The sequence below is a fragment of the Phycodurus eques genome, chromosome 7 (assembly GCF_024500275.1).
Source record: "Phycodurus eques isolate BA_2022a chromosome 7, UOR_Pequ_1.1, whole genome shotgun sequence".
NCBI lineage: Eukaryota > Metazoa > Chordata > Actinopteri > Syngnathiformes > Syngnathidae > Phycodurus > Phycodurus eques.
In genome coordinates, this window is record NC_084531.1 from 11095916 (window position 1) to 11118914 (window position 22999).

Here is a 22999-nt window from a genome sequence, read left to right on the forward strand (position 1 = left end):
TGTAAATGTTAATGTTATAAATAATTAGCTTTGTTCTTGATGAGCCACATCATTAGGTGCACCTTCAAGAAAGCTGTCACCAAAGTTCTGTCTTTACAAAGTCAATAATGTTAGTTTTCTTAATTGACATTATCTTAGAGGTATTTGTTTAACAATTAGTTGGAGCTGTGAACATGGATATTTATGTGGCCCCTGGATTGTATCCTAAACCTTTTTATAATGTTTTAGTTATAAAAAATAATTGTGTTTTTTAACAAAATGTTTAATAAACGTTTCATTTAATAAAAGTTTTTAAAATTTATTTATTTTGCTATATTTCGATGAACTTTTTTTCCACTTTCAACAAAAATGTGAAGAATATGCATCCTTTGTCCATATGCAGCCCTACGTTAATAATTAAGTTGTGAGGTCATCATTTTAATTTTCCCTTTTTTATTTACAAAAAAATATTGTTTAATTTTAACGATATATATATATATATATATATATATATATATATATATATATATATATATATATATATATATATATATATATATATATCGTATATATATATATATATATATATATATGCTAGCTAACTAACAAGTGAAGAGCTCGTCTCTGCCCCAACCGGAAGCGAAAAGTTGTGTTTCCGGTGTGTGAGTGCTCGCCTCGCCTAGCCAAAATGGCGTCCCAACAGCAGCAGCCCGGCGGTCCACCAGGCTTACAACAGCAACAAGCCGCTGCACTGCAGCAACAGCAGCAGTTGAATCAACAGCAGGACTTCGACCCTGTGCATCGTTTTAAAATGCTCATTCCGCAGTTGAAAGAAAGTCTACAGGTACTAAATTGAGAACAACTAGAACCCCTCTACTTGTAGATACCACCAAACGCATCCTAAAGTCGTTGTTTGCGTGACGACGTTTGGTTTTTGTTCCCCTCACAGAATCTCATGAAGATCGCGTCGCACAACCTGGCTCACAACACGACCATAGACAACGGAGTGTACGTGTAACGACGACTTATTTTATTATTATGTTCGCACTGTAATGTATGGGACGTCCTCGGTTTACGACGGAGTTCTCTTCCTACGGCACGCTAAAACGAATTTGTTCGTAAGTCTGAACGCACTGCAGGCTATCAATAACCTTAAACCTTGTGTGGTGTTCATATTGTTGTTATTCAGCCAGTGTTTGTGGGTCTGGTGACCCAATGCATTTTAAGGTTTATGCTTCACAATAAAATACTTTTGTTAAAATACTCAACAGATGTTTACTCCGTACCACTTAAAAGCAGCATAAACAGTATATCGGGTTAATATTTGCCTTTTGCCCATGTTACTTAGTAGACAGTTTAGTCTTTCAATGAACCTACCATGCAAGTTTTAGGATTGTGGGAGCAAACTGAGTTACCAAGACACTATAAATATAAAACAATCCATTGTGAAACATCAACAGTGTTTGAGTATACCTTCTTGTGCCATGTGATGAAATAGCACATTCCGTAAACCGAGGATCCTCTATAATTGTTAGCCATTTAATGCTATCTGCGTTACATTCTTTGTTGATGTTTCTTCGGCTTTAGCAAAAGCAGTGACGCTGCTGTTCAGCGCTTCGACAAAAGCCTTGAGGAGTTCTACGCTCTTTGCGATCAGCTGGAGCTGTGTTTGGTGAGATTTAAAGACACCTTAAAAACTTCACTTTGTAATGTCTGTGCTCGCCTGTTCCATTGACCCGAATGCACCTCCGCAGCGGCTGGCGTACGAGTGCCTCTCGCAGAGCATCGACAGTGCCAAGCATTCGCCCAACCTGGTGCCCACCGCCACCAAACCGGACACGGTGCAGACAGAGTCCATGTCCTACGCCCAGTACCTTGGCATGATCAAGTCCCAGATCTCGTGCGCCAAGGACATTCACAACGCTCTGCTGGAATGTTCTAAAAAGATTGCGGGAAAGGGACAGCCTCCGGGAATTATGTAGATCTCGCAATTGACTCATTTTCATTGAAATGCCAAGGATTGTAGGATTTATTGTTGTTGTTTTTTAGCACGGCCTCCAGAGGAGTAGTGCTTTTGGTCATTTATGTTAACACTCCTCTGAATTTAAGGCAGGGTGGATCAATTAAATCCATAATTTTGGTGATTGATTTTGGATTTATCCACTGGACTTTTAATTTTTATTTTACAGGGAACCCAGCAAAGCAGGATATTGCTGCAATTTTGTGCACTTTCACACAGACTCAGCAGATTAGATGCACTGTCTGAGTTAACATCAACATCCCTGTTGCGGCATTGAGGAATTTCCTTACACTAAAGTGCTGTCCCACCTTTGGAATTTAAAGGCATCATTATTGTGGCACAGTGGAGGTTGTGTATGGGAAGCATATCTGCCATTAGTTTGAATTGGAATTTATCACACTTTTTTTTTTTGTTTTTTTCCTTTCTCAAATTTCTAGCACTTGGAGCGTAAAATAATTGGGCAGATGTTAGCTGACTTCACTTCCCTGGCTTGTTTTTTTTCCCCCCCCCCACCACATTTGAAATTTCGCAAACTTAATTTTTGACACAATTGTTTGATGGTAAGTTTTCAGTGTTGGGCAATTTGATGGTTAAAAACAAAAGTGTTATAAATTCACAGAATTTTCGGAGAGTTAAATTTAAATTCAACTGCACAAATGGCATAGCCGACCGGTCCTTTCTTGCAAATATGTACGCGGTGTTCCATTGCGGCCACTAGGTGGAGCCAGAGCTGTACTCACCGACTAGTGTATTTAAAACCTACTAGAATACGGAAACTTTATTTGGGGTTAATCAGAGGCACTTTAGATGCTGTTAGGTGTGTGCTTACTCCTCTTTAACATATGTTTGCGTGTGATTGGTTAATTCTGAACATAGCCACATTCGCAGTTATGAGTGTGTGTACACTTATGCAACACCCCCTAAAAAAAGATTTTTTTCTTATTAAACTACGGATTAAGACCACATCAATGTTGGAAAGTTGTGAAGTGATTTATCGTGGTCTAATTTTTTATATTACAAAAACCTGGCCTTTGAACAGGGGTTTGTAGACTTTATATATTCACTGTATACCGTAGCAACAGAGGGGGAGAGCGGTTGTCCATTCTGTCATGGCCAGGTGTCAAACAGTAGTAGTGGGTGCTCTTTGGGTCCTTCAACTGCTGTGTAACATTTCAGATCAAGTGCTTCGATCCAACAATAGCTGTACACATTTTTGTTGTGACATTTTTATTTTTCAATTCTAAATGTATATTTAAAATATACAAGAACAACAGTTGCGAGTGGCGTTACTGAGCTTGGATGAAAAATGAACAATACAAAAAGGGAAAGCAATGTTTCTTTGTACAAAGATTACAGCAGACAAGACATTTCAGGCACTCAAAAAAATACATTGACCTATATTCTATGTGTGTTAGTGGATCAAATTAAATCACTCACTCAAATTGTTATGACCATATGATGACAGTTGATGTGGAATTCCCTTTTCAGCATCAACACTGCATCCATCGCATCAACAAGTCAAACAGTCAACAGCTTATGTCTCATGGGATAACAGCAAATAACATTTCATCAAAAACAAAAACTTGTTTTTCTGTGCTCTTTTTAATAACGAAATGATGCTCTGGGAGGACCCATGCTAATTCCTTCATGCGTTGCATAGCTGCTACCTACTGTACATCTCTCATCGATCTCTTCAAGGACACCGATTGGTCCACTCATTCTGAATCAGAATCCAGCTAACCTATTCATGGTTATCATGACATTTACAGTGCTTCAGTTCCTGACTTTCTCAATCCTTTGTGCCACTGAGACTTAAGTGGGAGACCTGACCGTCATTGAAAATATAGAGAGTTAGACGGGAGCAAAAGATGGGAACAAGCTGTAAACACATTAATTTGCTATGGACAAACTGCGTGACACAACACACCTTGAGAAGCAGTGACCAATACAACCGAGTCAAAACGTGGAACGTCACTAAAACGTTTCCATTTGTGGGCCTTCTGACTTAGTCTTGGGGATGATACCATTATTGTATGTGTCTATATACTGTATGCATTGTGAGCACTTGAGACCATGTAAATGGTTTTACTACTTTGTCGAGTTGGAAACTTTCAGGATACTTTTAGGTTTGGACTTGGGTTGTTCTCTGTAAAAGCACAAAACAGACGTATTACATCACACACCTAATTAAACCTTGATTCATTGATGTTTTATTTTTTTGCAGATTATACTGAAACCTCCAAAGTCAAACACCATCTGTTCCGTGATGCTGTCATAATTGTCTGTCATTTTTTTAACGTTTTCGTAAAATAAAAAAACAACAAATTCAATAAACCAAGAAGAGTCCAGTAGCCTTGATTCAACTTTTACAAACAAGGATGACTGAGAATCTAAAAAGACATGAAAGAAAAAGCATTTATATATATATATATATATATATATAGATAGAGAGAGAGAGAGTGTCAGTAAATGGGGCGATCGATAATTGCTAACATCCCCTCCACTCTCTCCTTGATTTTCACCCGTTTCCTTCTTTGATGCGATCCGCTTCTCCCTTGACAATTGCCCCGTTTTGTTATCGTTCAATAAAAAAAAAAAAATAATAATAATAGTAGTGATACACTACAGTATTATTTTATGTGCAGTCTCAAAACCCAATACATGGTCACAGTTTTCCCGCTGCAGTGAGTTGGTAGATGTGCGGTGCTCAAGTCTTTTTGTGTGCCACGTCGAGTCACCAATAAAACATTTTTTTGCAATGGTCCAATTAAGCCGCGTTCGGCTGTGTCACTCAGTGTGCGGCGGGCATTTGATGCTTGAGTGAGATGCTTGCTTTTGAGTCTTGTTTTTTGTGTGACTTCTGAGGCATATTTTGGTTTTAATTCCAAACGCTGACTTTGTTGGTTCCGCTGTATTTTAAGGTGTCCCCTGTTATTCCTTTCCCTGCTATAACTAACCTGTGGGTCCGCTCAGGACCAGCGAGAGGTGCCTGCTGACCTCCGTGACGTCGGGGCGGCTCCAGCTGAGCCATGGAGCCAGATGGCTTAAACTTTGACAACTCCTTCTGCCACTCCTCGTCAAAGGACTGTGCTTCAGCTGAGAGAGAATAGTCAGGACACGAATGTCAGGACAAGCAAAAGGAATGTAATGACACCGATAAACATTCCTTAACCTACATTCATCCATATTCTGGAAGTCTTGTATGAACTCCTTATCTCCTGTTTTCTTGTTCATTTTCTTTTCGACGACGTGTCCTCTGTCTTGAATGTGGTGGCCAATGGACATCTTCTCAAGGCCACTTTCAGAGTCTTTCAAGGCTTTTACAGTCTCCTTCACCTGCATGCATATTGACAGTGGAAAAAAAACTTTCAACGCATAAATATACCTGCACATTATTTGACTATTTTATTGTCACATCCAAGTAGAAAAATCTTAATTTGGATCTGCACCACATTGTATGTTTTCACAGATAGTCAGCTCATGTGTGTGCAGTGCACTGATTTTATCATTAAGACTCATGCTGCAGTCACTAAGAAATGAAAGCACAATCTCTTGCTATGTTAACATGGATGTACACCTTCATCTGAATATGCACAATTTCTCCTTGGTCAGTGTAATCTAGTTCAATAATGCAAAAATAACCTTCTTGGTATAGGCAAGAATTCAAGGAGTATTAGGGCCTTACACACACCCACACGCACGAGAGATTAAAATTACAATCTAATATTAACGGGATTTTTTGAAAAATTAGAAACAAGTTGCATATTTGAGGTAGTTTATCACTTTATTCTTGTAATATTACAACTCAAATCTAAAGTATTTTCTCGATAAGAAGTTGTACATTTTGGAGATTAAAGTCATACGATGACAATAACAGTTGTGTATTCTCAAGGTAAAAAGTCATATTTTAACAAGTGAAAATCTGCCCACACACAATGCATCCTTCTGACTATGAATTATTTTATTACATTTTGTTGCATCAATTAAGCAGTTTTCCTAAAACTGGTTATTTAAATTATATTTTTTCATTTGCCTAACTAAATACTGTTAATCAAGTTATAACTAATAAAACAGGAAACATTTTTACATATACAATAAAAACAATTCAAAAACACGTTTGATTCATTAGAACTGCAAATAAAATGTAAACATAAGAATGAGAATTATTGAGATATGTTTATTATTTAAATTAACCGTCTCTCATATGTAAAAAGACTCATAACATACGCTAACCTACAGAAATTCACTTCCATAACTATTTCTCTGAATTTCCATATTGGTAAAATTATGTCAAGAATATGAATACAGGACATTTATTGCAATATATTATGTAATAGGTTAAAAATTATTCTGCATACTGTTCAGTTGCACAATTTAATTATTACACTATAAATTGTAATCATTAAAAAATGATGGCTTCAATATTTGTTATTTTAATGCATTTACTGCATCAACCTTGTAATGGTGGACGCAGTTGCAGCCAAATGTCTTCTCTTTTGTGCTTCTTTTGCATTTCCTGTATCCACTATTGCTGCTGAAACGATGCAAATTTCCCCATTGTGGGACTAATACGTTATCTTAGATCATAAACATTTATTATACTGATGTACTTTTAAACTTGTAGGCCTGTTTTCTCAAGTGACGTAGCAGACTAGCGGTGATGTGCTAATTAATTTTTGGTGTGTCTCGTGTTAGTGTGTATTACAGTATTTTCACAATAGACACTTATTAATTTACCTGCAATTTTGGTCTTTAAACTTGGTTACTCTCTGCTCTAACGTGGCTCGAGCCAGACGTACGTGACAAGTTTACTGTATTATCCATGTCACAATAGCTTAGCAATTAGAATGGCATCTTTTGTCTTTCTGCTGTTAATTACTCCTTGTCCTCCCTTTGTGATAACGATACTTGTCAGAAGTGCAGCTCATTCGCAGCCACGGAGGTGATGATTAGTGACTTATGCTGCGTTGACACCGGACGCGAAGCAAATGTTCGCCTCCATGGCTCGGCATCGTATTTAGCTGCTTTAGCTGTAGCTCGTAGGTAGCTGGGGCAGTGCAAAATAGTGTGCAACAGCAGCATTACTGTATATTAAGCACAAAGGTTTGGCGACGCCTGGTTAAAAACTCAAAGGCCGTAACATTAAGTACACCTTCACAGTCCGAGTCTCCACTGGATCAAAAATGTTGCTTTTATAGAAATAACACTCAATTTTGACTGCTACTGTCAGAGAACCATTAATATGTATACTGGGTAGTGTTTGGTTACCCCAACCTCTATGAGGGCCAACATATCCTCTGTTGATGCACTTACATCTCCAGGGGCACGGCGTGTCGACGACGAGACCTGAAAGACCTTTGGTGGTTCGTTTCCAACCTTGGAATACGTCATGACTGACGAGGAGCTGAATGAGTGGGTGTTTGCGTCCGTGGACATGTTCTCCTGACACACAAACAAATAAACACATCATTTTACTTGCCAGGGCCAGGTGTCCCGGCACTGCGGCCTGCTCTCTGGCCTGCCACGCCTTTCTCCCGCGGGTTTTTAATGCACCACATACATTCGCACATCCTTTGGGGAGCTGGTTGGCCTGGGTGGGGGTGACGGTTGAGGGTCATGATTGGCCTGTGACCATCTCGCCTCACCCCCACCAGTCTTCTCAATTTTAATGGGCTACACCCCGCCACACACGATAACAGGGATAATGGTTGCCAGTCGGGAACCTGGTAACCATAGTAATAGGGTGGATGGTCACATTTCTCTTGGCTTGCGACTTGTGGTAAAATATCTAGACTGTCTACTGTTCTGCTCTGGTTCTCACACCCTTTTCCCTTGTCCATTCTGTCCCTCTGTCTGTTCCCTCAAACCCTTTTCTGTCCGGCTACATTTTCAATAAACAACAGAATAATACAAAAATAAGCAGGTGGAGTATTTCAAACTCCCCTGTTGCACAGCAAAACTGTTCCAGCACAAAAGGCATATAGATTCACCATTCTGCATGGCCATACAGCTCAACAGGACAGGTTACAAAAAAAAAAAAAAAAAAAAAAAAAACTATCCACATGTGGAAGATATGAAATGTTACTGGTGTGAACTCACAAAGTTTTTGCACATTCCCTCCATCTTGCTCCTCATGTTGGTCATGATGTTGTCGAACATGCTGAAAGGGTTCATTGTGGTGTCCTGCACAAACACACGAGGTACAAAGAATAGTCACAGCAGTTTGATGGTTAAGCTTGGATGCCACCTGTTCTCAAGGCATTATCAGCTCATAAACAACTCTCTTATGTGTGTACATACAAACAAAACATGCGTCGGTTTCGGCATGCTATATGTATCGTCCCCGTTACATCACCTGAAGCAGGTAATTCACCACACTATGCTCTACTAACATTCACACAAATCAAGGGAATGTAACCCACATGCGAATAGTTTGTCTTATTGGCTTGGACCACAGTTGGAACAGAATTGTCTTAATTGTACAAACATTACAGCACACAAAAATAGTCCTTTTCAACCTATATTCAATTAAATACAGTACAAATATAATGTTCTAACTGACTTTTATTTTTGTTGCAAATATTCACTCATTTTGAATTTGATGTTTACCACTGTGTTACATCACCTCTCCTTTTAACAACACTCAGTAAGTGTTTGGGAACTGAGGACACATTGTTGAAGCTTGGTATGTTGAATTCTTTCCAATTCTTGTTTGATGTACAGCTTCAGTTGCTCAACAGTCTGAGATCTCCGTTGTCGTATTTCGCGCTTCATCATGCGCCGCACATTTTCAGTGGGCGACAGGTCTGGAGTGCTGACAGGCCAGTTTACTACTCACACTTTTACTGTGAAGCCACAGTTGTAACACGTGCAGAATGTGGTTTGGCATTGTCTTGCTGAAATAAGCGGGGATGTCGCTGAAAAAGACATTCCTTGGATGGCAGCATATGTTGCTCCAAAACCTGTATGTACCTTTCAGAAATAATGGTGCAGTCACAGATGTGCGCCCCCATACCACTAGAAATACTGGCTTTTGAACTTTGCGCTGATCACAATCTGGATGGTCCTTTTCCTCTTTGGCCCGGAGGACACGACCTCCATGATTTCCAAAAACAATGTGAAATGTGGACTTGTCAGACCACAGCACTTTTCCACTTTGTGTCAGTCCATCTCAGGTGAGCTCAGGCGCAGAGAAGCTGGCGGCGTTTCTGGGTGTTGTTGATATGTGGCTTTCACTTTGTATGGTAGAGATTTAACCTGCATTTGTAGATGCAGCGACAAACTGCGTGAACCAACAGTGGTTTTCTGAAGTGTTCCTGACCTCACGTGGCAATATCCTTTGCACAATGATGCATTTTTTTTTTTTTTTTTTTAGGGATATAAGGTCACGGGCATTCAATGTTGGTTTTCGGCCTTGCCACTTACCTGCAGTGATTTCTCCATATTCTCTGAATCTTTTGATGATATTATGGACCGTGGATGATGAAATCCCCAAATTCCTTGCAACTGTACACTGAGAAATGTTAAATTGTTCGACTATTTCCTCATGTAGTTGTTCACAAAGTGGTGAACCCAATATATATACCCAATCATGACACTCATCTGTTACTAATTAACCTGTTTACCTGTGGAATGTTACAAATGTATATATATTTTTTTTATTATTCCTCAACTTTCCCAGTCTTTTGTTGCCCCTGTCCCAGCTTTTTTGGAACGTGTTGCAGGCATCCAATTCAAAATTGAGTGAATATTTGCACAAAAAACCCCCCCAAAAAACGTTAATCAGTTTGAACATTAAATATCTTGTCATTGTAGTATATTCAATTTAATATAGGTTGAAAAGGATTTGCAAATCATTGCATTTAGTTTTTATTTAGGTTTTACACAACGTTCTAAGCCGGGACGGTGGACGACTGCTTAGCACATCTGCCTCACAGTTCTGGGTACCAGGGTTCAAATCCCGGCCCCACCTGTGTAGAGTTTGCATGTTCTCCCCGTGCCTGCGTGGGTTTTCTCCGGGCACTCCGGTTTCCTCCCACATCCCATAAACATGCATGTTCTAGAAGTTGGATGTTTTCATCAGTGGTGCTCGCAGCAGGCCTTTCGCGCCTTGGTTTGTCATAGATAGTGTAAATTGTAATACATGATGGAGCAGTGTGATGGCCATAAAGCTTCTCAAACTGGTGCTGAACAGTCAAGGACAGAAACACTCCTTCTCTGGCAGCAATTTTGCAACACTGCTCCAATGTCATTTGGCAAGCCATGTGCAAGGGAATGAATGCTAGGCTTGCAAAAACTGCAAAGCATAAGCTGTCAAATAGTGATAGTTTGTCCAAATGATACCTGAAACAAAATAGAAAAAAGGAAGCTAATAGCGACTTTTGGGACACCCTGTATTTCACAGGATTTGGGTTACTTTGATGAGCAATATAGGAAGTGTTAGAGGATGCATTTGACAAGAACTGATGAACAGTTGAGTGTTACTTGAAGGAAACTCTACTGACTGTGCTTTCAATGGGCAATAATGACTGACTGATGTCCTGGAGGTTGAAACAATATCATATTAAAAATAAGTGTAGACTTTTACATTCAGTAGATACCATCTTAGAACATACACAGTGGACATTTGGCCAGGGATCTGCTGGTTTACCTATGGAAACTGATAATTGTTATACAAATTTACAAAGTTTACAATTGTGGAAGTTAAAGGCTTGAATGTTGAGGTAAAGTAAGACATGGCTTTATCTGGGACAAAACTGCTGGCGTTTATGACTCTGCAGCCCCACCCGCATAAGCATCCCGGCATCTATCGCTATGTATGTGTGTGTTATGTGCAGGGGCTACAATCAGCGTGGTGTTGAATGACTTGTGTTCCATGCGTAATTGGGTCGCATTGCCAGAGATTAGTGTGGGCTTTAACACTGAAACTGAGCTTCATTCTGGGAAGGCTACACAGAGGCTGAAGAGTCCAAGGCTGCTCTGCTCCGCTCGCTCAGCTCTTTTACAAAAGGTCAAGCTGATGTAAATACAACACTCCTGGTCACTATCTCGCAGGCCAATTTTATCCCACGGTGGCATTTATGGGCAAATAAATGCCACTTCCATTTGTGACCAGATTATATTTAGATAAGGAACCTGTTGTTAGGGCCCCACTTGTCGCTGCATCGAACCCAGAGGTTGGTTTGACTAGATTAGCAATCCAGTCTAGTTCTAAACAAAAAAACTCTCATACAGTTAGAAATGAATACCTCCTATTTAAAAAAATGACCTGTCACTATTCAAACTATTCTAAGACTCAAAAAACAGCAGCATGTGACTGTACATTTATAAACGAGCGTGCCTAGAAGATGAAAGGTGATATGAAGCAGTAAGTGGCTATCCTCAGGAGACGGCAGGGAAATATGAGCCCTCCTAGCTAAGTTAGCTCCATGGTAGATAAACACACGAGGGTTATTTTCCCACTGGGAATCGAAAGTGTTGAAAACTACATTTAAAAAAACAAAAAACAAAACAGAAAATCCTCAAGAAAAATTATGTGGTCAACATGTTGAAGCATGATTTGATTTTGTACTAAACGTGCATGTTTACCAGTGTATTTCAGTGTACCGCTTGGCTGTGGTATAAGGGGCCGTACGAGAGTGAGCTGTCAAAGTCATGCTGGGACAAACAGAAAACAGAAGTGAGAAAGAAAAGAGAGAAGGACTCACATAATAATATTGTCTTAAATATTAGACAATGATGCCTTATTTGAAAGAAAGACTGTCATGTGCTCAATCCCTATGGGACATTTTGTTCACGAACATCATATCCCCCATGCCCAGCAAATAAATATTACTGTAACTCCAACTGACTAAAAATCGTGACACTGAAGTCACATGTTGCATCGCCATTGATAAAGGCTCAGTTTTGCGAGGTAGTCATTGAACAGTGTCTGAGTTTGAAGTTGGACATGTTCCATTCCAAGACGCGATCTCCCAGATTTCCCATCGGGTTTTGCCTGAGAAAATAATGTAATTCAACTGCAGCCATCATAACGGTATCATTAACTCATTCACCGCCAGACATTTTCAAAGTTCACCATATTACCAGAGTATTTTGATTGATCGTTCAAGACCCACAGAATACTGTGGTCTGTGACGATACAAGCACCAAACCTACCAAAAGAAAGACTAGACTCTCTTCTTTTACCAGAAAAAGTCTGTCATGAAAAGAAACAGAAGCAGCACAAATAGTTTTTGCTTTTGTGACACTTCAAACTATAAAAACAACAAAAATATCACCAAGAAACAGCTTTTGTAAAAATAATAATTTTTTTTACAGATAAACAACTATGAAATGCGCCCTGAGGGATGCTGATTCACCGCATGGCTCAAGTTCAACGTCTGTGGCTTTTTTTATATGGCTTTCGTCATTCATGATTGGGACACCAACACTCTGTTTATACCATACATATACATCTATACATCTATATATATATATATATATACACACACAACGTTAAGCAACTTACACTTGAACACTGTATGTATATATATATATATATATATATATATATATATATTATACACAGACACACATCTATATCTATATATACATATATATATATATATACACACACAATATATATATATATATATATTTACAGTGTTCAAGTGTAAGTTGCCTAAAGTTGTCAGACTTCCAAAATGTTAGTATTTCTCTCCCTCATAATCGACCTGACAAAACGAGATTCACCACCTAATCTTTATTTTCGACCGCTGATCTCAAATCCAAAGAGATGAAATGCTGCCAACTGCAGGGACCTGTAAGTCATTACAGTGGTTTTCAAACCTGAATTTCATAGACAAGGTGGGTGAGACCCTCTTCCACTCTTGACAAATTGTTGATAGTAAACAGTTGGTAACTGTACTGGGAATGTTTTAAGTAAATGTTTTTTGTTTTTATGTTTTAAGACTTTACTGTCATATAATGCAAATGTAAAAATAATATAATTACCAGTAACTAACGCAAGGGTGAATTGTCATGTTTTTTTATTTTTTTTATTTAAGTTTTTATATATATATATATTAAAAAAAAAAAAAAAAAAAAAAAAGGCAGTGCCTTTATATTTTGAGAGACCCTGGTGAAGATAAGCGGTATGGAAAATGGATGGATGGGCAACACGAATGATGTTTTGAGGTACGCAGTGGCTCTACTTTACAGGCACATTTCCTCCCAAATGTTTGGTTGAATGTCCAAATTATACATTTTCAGAGGCATTGGATTTAGAGATTATATTGTATTGTGGGAGCAAACACTTCTGCCACACACTTCTGAAGTGTGGAGTTCAAATCGCTTGGCTCCGGCCTTCCTCTGTGGCGTTTGCATGTTGTCCCCTGGCTTGTGTGGGTTTTCTCCTGGTACTCTGGCACAATCCCAAAACATACGTTAGGTTCATCGAAGACTCGGTTCATTGAAGACTCTGTTAAAGACTCTGTTAATGTGAGTGTTAACGCTTGTTTGTCTTTATGCGCCCTGCGATTGACTTGGCAACTGGTCAAGGGTGTACACTGCCTTCAGCCCAAAGTCAGCTAGCTGGGATAGGAGCCACCTCATCTGCGACTCGAATGGAAACGCTCACTATACTGTAGAATAGGGATGCACCGACCGCATTTATTTGAGACCGAGTACTAGCCAAAAGTATCCGTTCACCTGCCTTGACTCACATTTGATCTGAACTGACATCCCCTTCTTAATCAATAGGGTTTAATATGACATCGGTCCACCTTTTTACAGCCAAATGCTGTAAAATGCTTTTTACAGCTAAATGCGCTTCTCCTAGAAGCGCATTTGTGAGGTCACACAGTGATGTTGGACAAGAAGGCCTGTGCAGGCCAGTCAAGTTAATCCACACCAAACTCTGTGTACTTGAATTTGAGCCTAACCCCAATAGAGTATTGATACGTGATAATGGATTACATCGTTTGTGATGATTTTGTTTCTATTTTATGAAGTAATTTACTGTTTAAAAACACACAAAAACTTTTATTTGGATTGCATTAAGTTTCATTCAAAAATAACACTTTTAGAATAACAACAATTTTAACATCCAACTGCATGTTTAACAGTAAATGTCTCACATATTTCACTTAAATTTAACCTGTAACACAAGGCATTACAGTTATTTGTGATGTCGCAGTCTGAACACAGGGGGCACTACGTGTAAGGAGCACATATAGTAGCTGAGCGGAAGAAGAATTAAGAGACGAAGAAAAACGTGGAGTCTGGTGGATATACAAGTAGGAATACAGATGCCATGTTGCCTCTTTGTGTTAACTAAAAAATAAAGTCGGTCACAAGAAATGCAAGACTGCATGTTAAGAATGCCGCAAGTTATCAAATAAAACTGTGACAGGACAACGGACAAGATACTTCCACATCCCATCGCTTACTTCTCTTGGCAGACGGCCCGCTGCCGCAGCTGGTGGGACAAGTGGAGTGCATCATCCATTTTGCAGAGCATAATTTGTTGTCAGCAGTGGATAACTTAAAATATTTCCACAATGCTGATACGGCTCAGACTCCACCTGCCTGGAAGTTATATGTTATGCTGGTAAAGTGGTATTGATGTGTTAGTAGCGGTAAGAGTAAGAGTACAGACGTACAGTTTCAACAGAGATACTGATACTCGTATCGGTGCAGCTCTACTGTAGAACATGGCTGGATGGATTATATTGTGGTTGTAGTTTGCACTTAAGTGGAACTGCACTTAAGTGGAACTGCAGTTCCACTTAAGTCAATTTTAATTACATTATTTAAGGCAGCAAAATAGGATGGGGATTATTTCACCCTGTGCAAACCAAAAGAATCGAATCAAGTGTTTGGATAGCTGCTGTTCAGTCACCGAGGTCATTAGAGCAGGACACATGATCTAGTTAATGGCAGCGATCTGCAGTAATTAAGAAGCATCAAGTTGCTGCCTATTGAGGCCAAACTTGTGATGAAAGTCATTATCAAGGATAAATATATAGGCCTCCATGACATTGTGGGATTAAACAGGTTCACATGCTTGTCCTCATTCAAGGAAAGGTTAACGGGTACAAAACTAGAGTCCACTTTTTACTAAGTAGTGCTGTTCAGTTCTGTTTGCTACAATACAGCAATTTTTTGAGAATTAGTAGCTGGAGGACCTAGGCTTTACACCATCAGGACTTTTGGCGCCGATCACTGATCAGAGAGTTTATAAAAAAAAAAAAAAAAAAACGGCAACCAATCACCAATCCGATCACAAGATGGAGCAATGTGTATTTAAATGACTTGTTCATTTCCTGTATATAATTGTGTACTGTATACTGAGTATCTTCAAAAATATTCTCATCAGGTCATGTATTCTAATCAGTCAGGTCAAATCAACATTACAACATGACAGAAATAATGGGTGCTAAGTTACTGTAATTAAAATACTTAAATTACCTTTAGAGCCCGATTCAACAGAACGCTGGCATGTTTACGTACAACCGTTAGTGCTAGCACTAGCTTGCTAGGCTACATAACTTTTTGTTGCCTGCTTGCAAGCCGTATCGTATTAAAAGTAGGTGATATACCTCAACCAATCCGAACGCCTTCTACCCCTAGCACCGGTGACCACCCCCACACTTCTCTCCCTATTTTGTTCTTTTTTGACAAACCCAATACATACAAATATACTGTACACGATGGGGACGCGGAGTAAATGTCTTTTGTGGAGCCAATCAACAGCGAATTATGACATTAAAGCTGATCAGCATAAGATGCTAATTATCCGCCAATCAGATCGGTGTAAAGTCTAATAGGATCTAAATGGTGCCAGAGACACACCACAGTCATTTGATAGGTTAATAATCGCCCTTCTTATGAAAATGAAAAGAAAACTTGAGAGAAAGAACACAAAATGGTGATTAGGCTCTATTATAAGCTTCACCTAGTATAAGACTATATTATGTTGTTCACGGTTGGTTGGTTAGAAGGATTACGCAAAAGTGCAGAACCAATTTAAGAGAAATAGTATGTATGAAAAGGAACAACCCATATAATTTTGAAGAGTACCTGGGCAAAGGTGAAAATATGCAAAAGTTTTTTTTTTTTTTTTTTCCCCATTGGAGTTACTGGTATTAATTGAACTCAGAATAAAAAATGATTTGTCAGCCATTGTGAACCAGAAAGTAGGCTGCAAATTAACAACCAAATGGAGAAACAAGATAATGTTTACAGTCCAAGGTGTTCACTATGAGGAGTGTTCTTAACAAAAGGTATAAATAAAATGTTGAACTATTCTCTAGCTTCATTACAGAAGCTTTAAAACGAGCTATTGAAAAACGTTTTTCAAAGATATTTTAAAAATCGTGATAATTATCGAGATCGGACAACATGAAAAAAAATATATAACTTGGTTTTCTTTTTTTTTTTGCCACATCACCCAGCCCTAGTTGCAGCCCTATTAAAAAAAATGGTTATTTTTAATAAAATATATTTTTGTTAACATTTTTGGGTGTGTGGATTAATTGGATTTAAATTATTTCCTACGGGAAATTTTGGTTCAGTTTTCATACAATTTGGTATTAGTCAGACTTTTAGGAACGGATTAATGACGAAAACCGAGGCTCCACTGTATTAATTTTACCAAGCAGATGCTAACATAAATACACATCTTTTATATTACACAACACGTCAGTATTGCTCAGCAAACATCTTCCTCGTCTGGCTCCATCATGTCAGTTTTACTGTATTTTAGCTTAATTGTACAGTAGTTAACTTATTTGTACACTTGTGTGACAGTTAAGAATGGTAAAATGACACTTAAATATAGCCGTACAGATAATAAACCTTTTATGACGGTGACAGTCTGAGCTAACGTTTGAGAGTTTCCACTGTACTTACAAGAAACTACTGTATAGTGTACCGATGAAACAATGACCTATAAATAGTGCTCCTCTGGGCTATAGATATAACAGGTGGAGGCCAAGGGTGCTGACCTTCTACTAAACCAGAGACGAACATGGCCTCTGTGCAAGTGTTGCTTCAATTGAGCCTCCATAGATTACTTGCTCTACAAACTCGACTAATGAGGCGGGCACATGTGGATTAGTCGGTTGTTGAGTGTATGTGGCGGTCATGTTCTCACCCTGTGTTCGCTCCTCAGCGCCGGAGGCTCCACTGTGTCGTGCCCGCGGTTTCTCCCGTCCGTGATGCTCGGCATGAAGGGCCCGCCCAACGGCTCAGAGAAGCTCCGCATCATCTGGCGCATGTGATCCCGGTGTGCTTGGAATGGATCTCTTCACAGGGGACGAAGATTAAGAATTTCACTTAAACGTTGCCTGTACTGTTTTTAAAGCTTTTATGGTTGCCACAGTTTGACTCTGCAGGACGAATCAAAGTATACAAGGGCCACTCTGATCTTCTTTAATAAAATTCAAGCCATCAAGCAACTGTATTATATTGTAAAACACTGCTACATCACATCTTAACGTTAAAGTTGATAAGGCAAATCGTGTATGACAGTGGTTCTAAAACTTTTTACAGCAAGTACCATCTAAAAAAATTACTTAAAAGTTGCATGAACTGAACTGTACGTAATAAATTGGATTTGAAGTTGAAGCCACTCACTGTAACTATGCATTTTGAACATTTAATTAAGTGATACTTTCACATACCACTAGAGAGAGCCAATGTTACACACTTTAAGAATCCCTGGTATGCATTTTCAGGATTTTGGGGTTGTTTGTGACGTGTATACAACTAGAATAGATTTGCCCCTGCACCTGAGCAGGACGTATCCCCATTCAGAACTAAAACAAGACCAATTTGTATGATGTGGACAATTTTTAAATCATCATCATTAATGTGATATACAGAATTCACAGATTGGATCTTGACAACATGAAGGAGAAAGTGGAGCAAACCATTTAAAAAAAAAAAAAAAAAAAAAAACTGAATTGTATTCATTCACCAGGCCATTATAAAAAGTGTTTATAGTTCCTCTGCGTCTTTGTATACCTAGAAACGCCCTATATAAAACAATTATTATTTTTATTAGTAGTTGTGAGGGGCGTTGGGCTCATGGGGGACCCTCACTTTTCATTTCTCCCCCACAAAAAACAAAAACAAAATCGAAAAACAACACACGCACAAGAGTGTCTGGCTGGCTTGGCTATTTCACATCTCGTATTATGACATATATTTCTTGAAAATTCACATTATACAGCGAATAAACTTAATATAATATTTTTTTAGACACACAAGTACTATTTAACGATACCTTACTTTTCTTCTTTAAGTTTCTTAAACCTCCACGTGTACAAAAATATACTTTTAAATTTAAGATATATTTGGTTAATTTTGTACAATTGCGCAGAAATAAATTGCACAAACTAAGTCATTTATGCTCCTCTTTTATCTCCTTATTTCGCTCCCATACATTATTTGCAAATAAAAATATAATCTAGAATCTATATAAAAAAGAAACACGACATTTTTTATTTTACATTTTTATTTACATTTTAAACTTTTTTTTCATTTGACCTCCGACATCACATTAGGGGTGAACAAGCTAGCTTAAACGCGGAACATTTGAGGCCAACTTACGAGAAGAATGGGTCGTCGTCAAAGCCCCTGGAGTTGCCGTTCCTGAACATCGCCGCGGATGTGAAAGTGGTAAACTTAAAACAAAATAGCGAAATTGAAAAAAAAATAATTAAACATAAGTCCTGTACGCCACAGGTGGCAGCGAGCTCGACTGCTGTAATGTCACAATGGAGTTCGTGCGGGAGATTTAGGACCATGGGCATTCAACCATGTGACGTAAATGCCGTTCTCTGATTGGTTTATTAAGACAACCTGCGTCCACCAGGTTGTTGTGTCGCTGAGGGTTGCCATGACGACAGCGCTCTGGAACAAGTTTCCCTCTCTTTTATAATCGTCACCGTGAAGAAATTGTCACACAGTAACTTACGCACCTTCTTACAAAATGTTTATTTTTGTTTTGACCGTTCACAGCAGCGGGACAGCGTGTAAGGATTCGATAACATTACAAGCAACGTTAACGCGGTGGTTTAAGTGTGTGCTCTTGCTTTTGAGCATAGTTGTATTTAAGACTTCATTACCACACTGGCTATTTGGAGGCGATGGCGGTGTGACAAAGTGTCCCACGCTGGGTATAGATTTACCATCTGGCCCGCTCCATAAATAGGTCCGGCTCTTGATTCGCTACGCTGCTTTAAAATGTCACTCATAATTAACATTCAGTCATGAGAAGTACATATATACAGTCAACAAGGTGAGGGCATACAGTAAAAAAATTAAATAAAATAAAAAGTAAGACACCTTTATATCAGCTCTTTTTATTTGTTTTCAACAAAGGACAACACACGCTACAGTGGATGTATAAAGTCTCCACATTCCTGTTCAAATGTCTTTTTTTTTTTTTGTTACATAGAAAATGAGACCAGGATAAACCATTTCAAAATGTTTGCCACCATTAATGTGACATAACCCTTACAACTCAATTTAAGGTTCTGCTGTTAATCTTTTCCTTACATTTTTGTTGTCACATCTTACATACAGCGATATTACTACCATGGTTCTTGGTAATCATAGTTGGTCCAAGAACCGGACATCCCTCCAAAAAAGAAAATGGGCCACGGACGCTGCAGAGAGGCAGACAGCAACATTGAGGGAGCTGCAGGAATTTACCGCAAATACTGGCTGTTTAGCACATGTGACAAAAATCTCCCATCCTTTTCAAATTTTTGGGCTATGGGGTAAGTACCACCACAAGACGGAATTACAAAGAAGAAAACAAACAAACACTTTAAGCCACCCAAATGTGTGTGAGAAAATGTATCATGGTCCAATGACATCAAGGTTTAACTTTTTGTCCGTAATTCCCCAAACCATGTTTGGCGCAATCATAAGATCGCTCATCACCAAAAGAAGACCACACCAACACTGAAGCATGGTGGTGGCTGCATCATGCTTTTGTACTGGGCCTTAGTCAAGCCTACTAGAACATCTGAATTCAGAACTCAGTCAATTCCCAAGTTATAAGAGGGTGTGCACACCGAGGCAACCACATTATCTCTCTCTTTTCAATTGAGTTGTACAGGTTACAGATCACATTCATGCTGGAATATATATCTCAAAAAGCTGGCATTCGAACAGAGGTGTGTAGACTTTTGTTTACCACTCTATAACTAACATGCTAACTTCAATCGTGTCATCTTTACTGGGAGAGTTATCGGTCTTTGACAAGAGCATACTAACAGCAGGAAAACCATAATCATGCCAGTTTCACTATGGTTTAATTTCCATTGGATTCCCTTCTCAAAGTTTCAGTGGAACGCGTAGAATACAATGAAGCAAAAATTCTGTGGAAATGTGGGAGCCAGGAAGTAGAGAGGAAAGGGATCCGGGCCCAGGACACATCATCTGGCGTTCTCTGGTTAGGCCACAGGACTTCCCATGAGCCTCTCCTGGCGTAGTGACATAAGTCGGTTGAGCCACAACTCTTCAGCCTTCTCTTTGTCCATGAACAGCTGTGTGGGACAGAGCACACAGGGGACAAAATTTAATTTTTCACAGGGCACTATTTGCATATCTGTTGTTGACCAATACTGGCCACTCATGCCAGAGTAGCATCTGCTCCATTTGCACACTGACCGAGGAGTATCTGCAACATTTGCACAATCAACATTGTCCCAGATTATCGTACTGCACGTTTGAAGTCTCGGCGCCCTTTGCACAATGGTCATTGCACCGGACTATTGCAATATTAGTCATTCGAACTGCTCTAAGTGCTAGAGGACTCTGCATCTTTTTGCACAATTGTCAAAAAAATTGTACCAATCTCAAAAATGTTCTCTGTCAATTGACTGTTGTCGTACTAGAACGGCTCCAATTACCGGAGACAAATTCCTTGTGTGTTTTTTGGACATACTTGGCAAATCAAAATGATTCTGATTTCTGTATTTGTAATTATGGACACTTGGACAAACATAATTCTCCGCATATAAGATTCAGCATCTTCTGAACATATCTGCATGTTTCAGAAACATTTTATGAGGTCAGTTTTAGGCACTTTTCAGACACTTTTGTTCCGTTTTTAAGACAATCACGATAAAATAACTTGATCTTGAAACATATTTAGGGAAAATCAGTTTATGTACAGGTTTGCTATGTTATATTCCTCCCATCAAACAAACTACCTGTATGTTAAATACAGTATGTGTTCCTCATGCTAGAATTTTAATTATTCACAAATATGTACAGTAGTCTGTATCAGGACTGCGTAAAGTGTGACTTCTGACTCTGCATTGCAATATATTTTAATGTAAGTTGAATATGGTACGACGGCACGGTGACCTCATGGTTAGCACATCTGCCCCACAGTCCTGAGGTTGGGGCTTGGAATCCAGACCGCGGCCATTCTGTTTGGTTCGCTCCATGCTTGCGTTGTGTTTCTCTGGTTATGCTGGTTTCCTCCCACATACCAAAAACATGAAGACTTTAAATTGTCCTTTGGGGTGAATGTGAGTATGAATGCGACTGGCTGGTACCCAGTTCAGGGTGTGCCCCGCCAGTCTGTCAAAATACATCTTTACATGAAACCGGTCTGTGGCGCAAAAAACTGATGAGGAAAAACATTTTTAAAAAAATCAATCAGCTGCTTTTTCAGCTACGTTATTTTGTTTCACACTGGTGAGTTCTTGTCTGTCGGTCCTGCGCTGGTGTCGTGGTGCTAATGAGGCTGTGTATGTGTGCGTGTTGTGTGTCCACGTGTTTGTGTGTGGTGACACTATGTGGGCTGGGAAAATGGGACTCATCTCTTCTAATTGCGAGTGGAGCTGAGGCCGGGGCCCACCTGAGGCATATTGGTACTATACATCAGCCTGTCGCAGGACCTTGTATACTGTATGTAGACTCTGTGTGTGTGTGTGTGTGTGTGTGTCTGTGTGTGGGTGTTATCTGCGTACGTCAGGTCAGGTCAACTTAGTTTGCCCATTGGAGATAGACGAGTGGCGAGCCCCGGCGAGCATTAGTGCAGTTGAAAGTTTTCCTTCTCGTCTGTCATCATTGCTCGCAGGGGAGGAGTTGATTGGAGGAGGATATGCGCCGCACACACACGCTACTAATAGTATTAACAAGATATGGTATGGGTGTACAAGAGGGTTGTACAAGGATTTGGGAGCTCCTGATTGAAACAGTGGGTGCCGTTAGGGGTTGTCATGGAGACCACTTACAGCAGGATGAGCCAGAGTGTCGTTGTCATTATAGACGATGGACAGAGGAAGACTAATGTCTGCGTAGTCCGTTCTGTCTGACTCCTGCTTCACAGGCTCAACCTGACAAGAAAAAGAGCAAAAGTTGAGGGAATAAATCTGAATTTTAAAATTAAAATGCTCTCATAACAACAAAAATAACTGGAATGAATATTCACTTACTCTCGTTTTCATTTAATCAAATTCTGAATCAAAATAAAATCAAATCTGAATATGAATCAAAATCAAAAGCTGAAAAGAGTGTTGACTTGGATCTAAAAAATTAGCCAAGTTTAGGCACCACTGTATACACAAACATGCAAGCAGTAGATTTTGGTTTTCTGTATATTCTAATCACAGATGTATGCAGTGATGCTAGTAATGCATTATTTAACCTAATTTTACCACTTTTTTGGGAACGAGTAATCTAATGCGTTACTATTTCCAGACCGGTAATCAAATTAAAATTACTTATCCAAGTTACTGTGCATAACAATTTTTGTCATTTTCCTTAGTAAAAAGATATACAGTATTTGCTTTTTTCTTCCATCTTGGGGAGGGACGTCACGAATGGGCCAAGTCACGTTTTCAGCTCGACGACAACTCACGTGTACATACCAAGCAGTCAGCGACAAACAAAAATGGAGGGAGGAGAGAGATTTGCATTTTCAAGCTGGAAATACAGTCACCTTTGTGTAGTGTAGTAAACACAGTTGGGATGGTATCGATG

At 39.2% G+C, this 22999-nt stretch overlaps 3 protein-coding genes across 5 annotated transcripts in view; 1 reads left to right on the forward strand and 2 right to left on the reverse strand.

The window, feature by feature from the left end:
* The first annotated feature begins 653 nt into the window (after positions 1 to 653).
* med29 (mediator complex subunit 29) lies at positions 654 to 4333 on the forward strand. Its single transcript, XM_061682338.1, has 4 exons — positions 654 to 823; positions 929 to 987; positions 1567 to 1651; positions 1734 to 4333. The coding sequence occupies exons 1-4, from the start codon at positions 668 to 670 to the stop codon at positions 1959 to 1961; spliced, it is 528 nt and encodes a 175-aa protein (XP_061538322.1). The 5' UTR covers positions 654 to 667; the 3' UTR covers positions 1962 to 4333.
* On the reverse strand, positions 3221 to 18752 carry mlf1 (myeloid leukemia factor 1). 2 transcript variants are annotated; one of them, XM_061682336.1, is made up of 7 exons: positions 18599 to 18752; positions 17139 to 17289; positions 8099 to 8182; positions 7313 to 7441; positions 5176 to 5335; positions 4957 to 5095; positions 3221 to 4145 (listed from the first exon to the last, which is right to left on the reverse strand). In XM_061682336.1, the coding sequence occupies exons 1-7, from the start codon at positions 18646 to 18648 to the stop codon at positions 4088 to 4090; spliced, it is 771 nt and encodes a 256-aa protein (XP_061538320.1). In that variant the 5' UTR covers positions 18649 to 18752; the 3' UTR covers positions 3221 to 4087. The 2 variants fall into 2 exon arrangements, with proteins under 2 accessions (XP_061538320.1, XP_061538319.1); XM_061682335.1 differs by having other exon boundaries at positions 3221 to 5095.
* Positions 18753 to 19071: 319 nt separating this feature from the next.
* The window catches only part of rsrc1 (arginine/serine-rich coiled-coil 1), a 215096-nt gene continuing 211168 nt past the window's right edge, over positions 19072 to 22999 (reverse strand). Inside the window, exons 8-9 of one of the 2 annotated variants that reach the window (XM_061681559.1) lie at positions 22252 to 22353; positions 19072 to 20547 (exon numbers count right to left, since the gene is read on the reverse strand). In XM_061681559.1, the coding sequence (XP_061537543.1) occupies positions 20455 to 20547; positions 22252 to 22353 (195 nt within the window). In that variant the 3' untranslated portion in view covers positions 19072 to 20454. The remainder of the gene's footprint in view (positions 20548 to 22251; positions 22354 to 22999) is intronic. The other variant, XM_061681558.1, reaches the window with a different exon arrangement.

Bases quoted from the DNA above. Each gene is read 5' to 3' on its own strand.
- med29 (XM_061682338.1), top strand. From the start codon at position 668: ATGGCGTCCCAACAGCAGCAGCCCGGCGGTCCACCAGGCTTACAACAG. The intron at 824-928 runs GTACTAAATTGA...TTCCCCTCACAG, and splicing joins AGTTGAAAGAAAGTCTACAG to AATCTCATGAAGATCGCGTC. The intron at 988-1,566 runs GTACGTGTAACG...CTTCGGCTTTAG, and splicing joins ACGACCATAGACAACGGAGT to CAAAAGCAGTGACGCTGCTG.
- mlf1 (XM_061682335.1), bottom strand. From the start codon at position 18,648: ATGTTCAGGAACGGCAACTCCAGGGGCTTTGACGACGACCCATTCTTC. The intron at 17,290-18,598 runs GTAAGTTGGCCT...TCCCCTGTGAAG, and splicing joins GACGACGACCCATTCTTCTC to AGATCCATTCCAAGCACACC. The intron at 5,336-7,312 runs GTAAGTGCATCA...ATATGCATGCAG, and splicing joins CACGCCGTGCCCCTGGAGAT to GTGAAGGAGACTGTAAAAGC.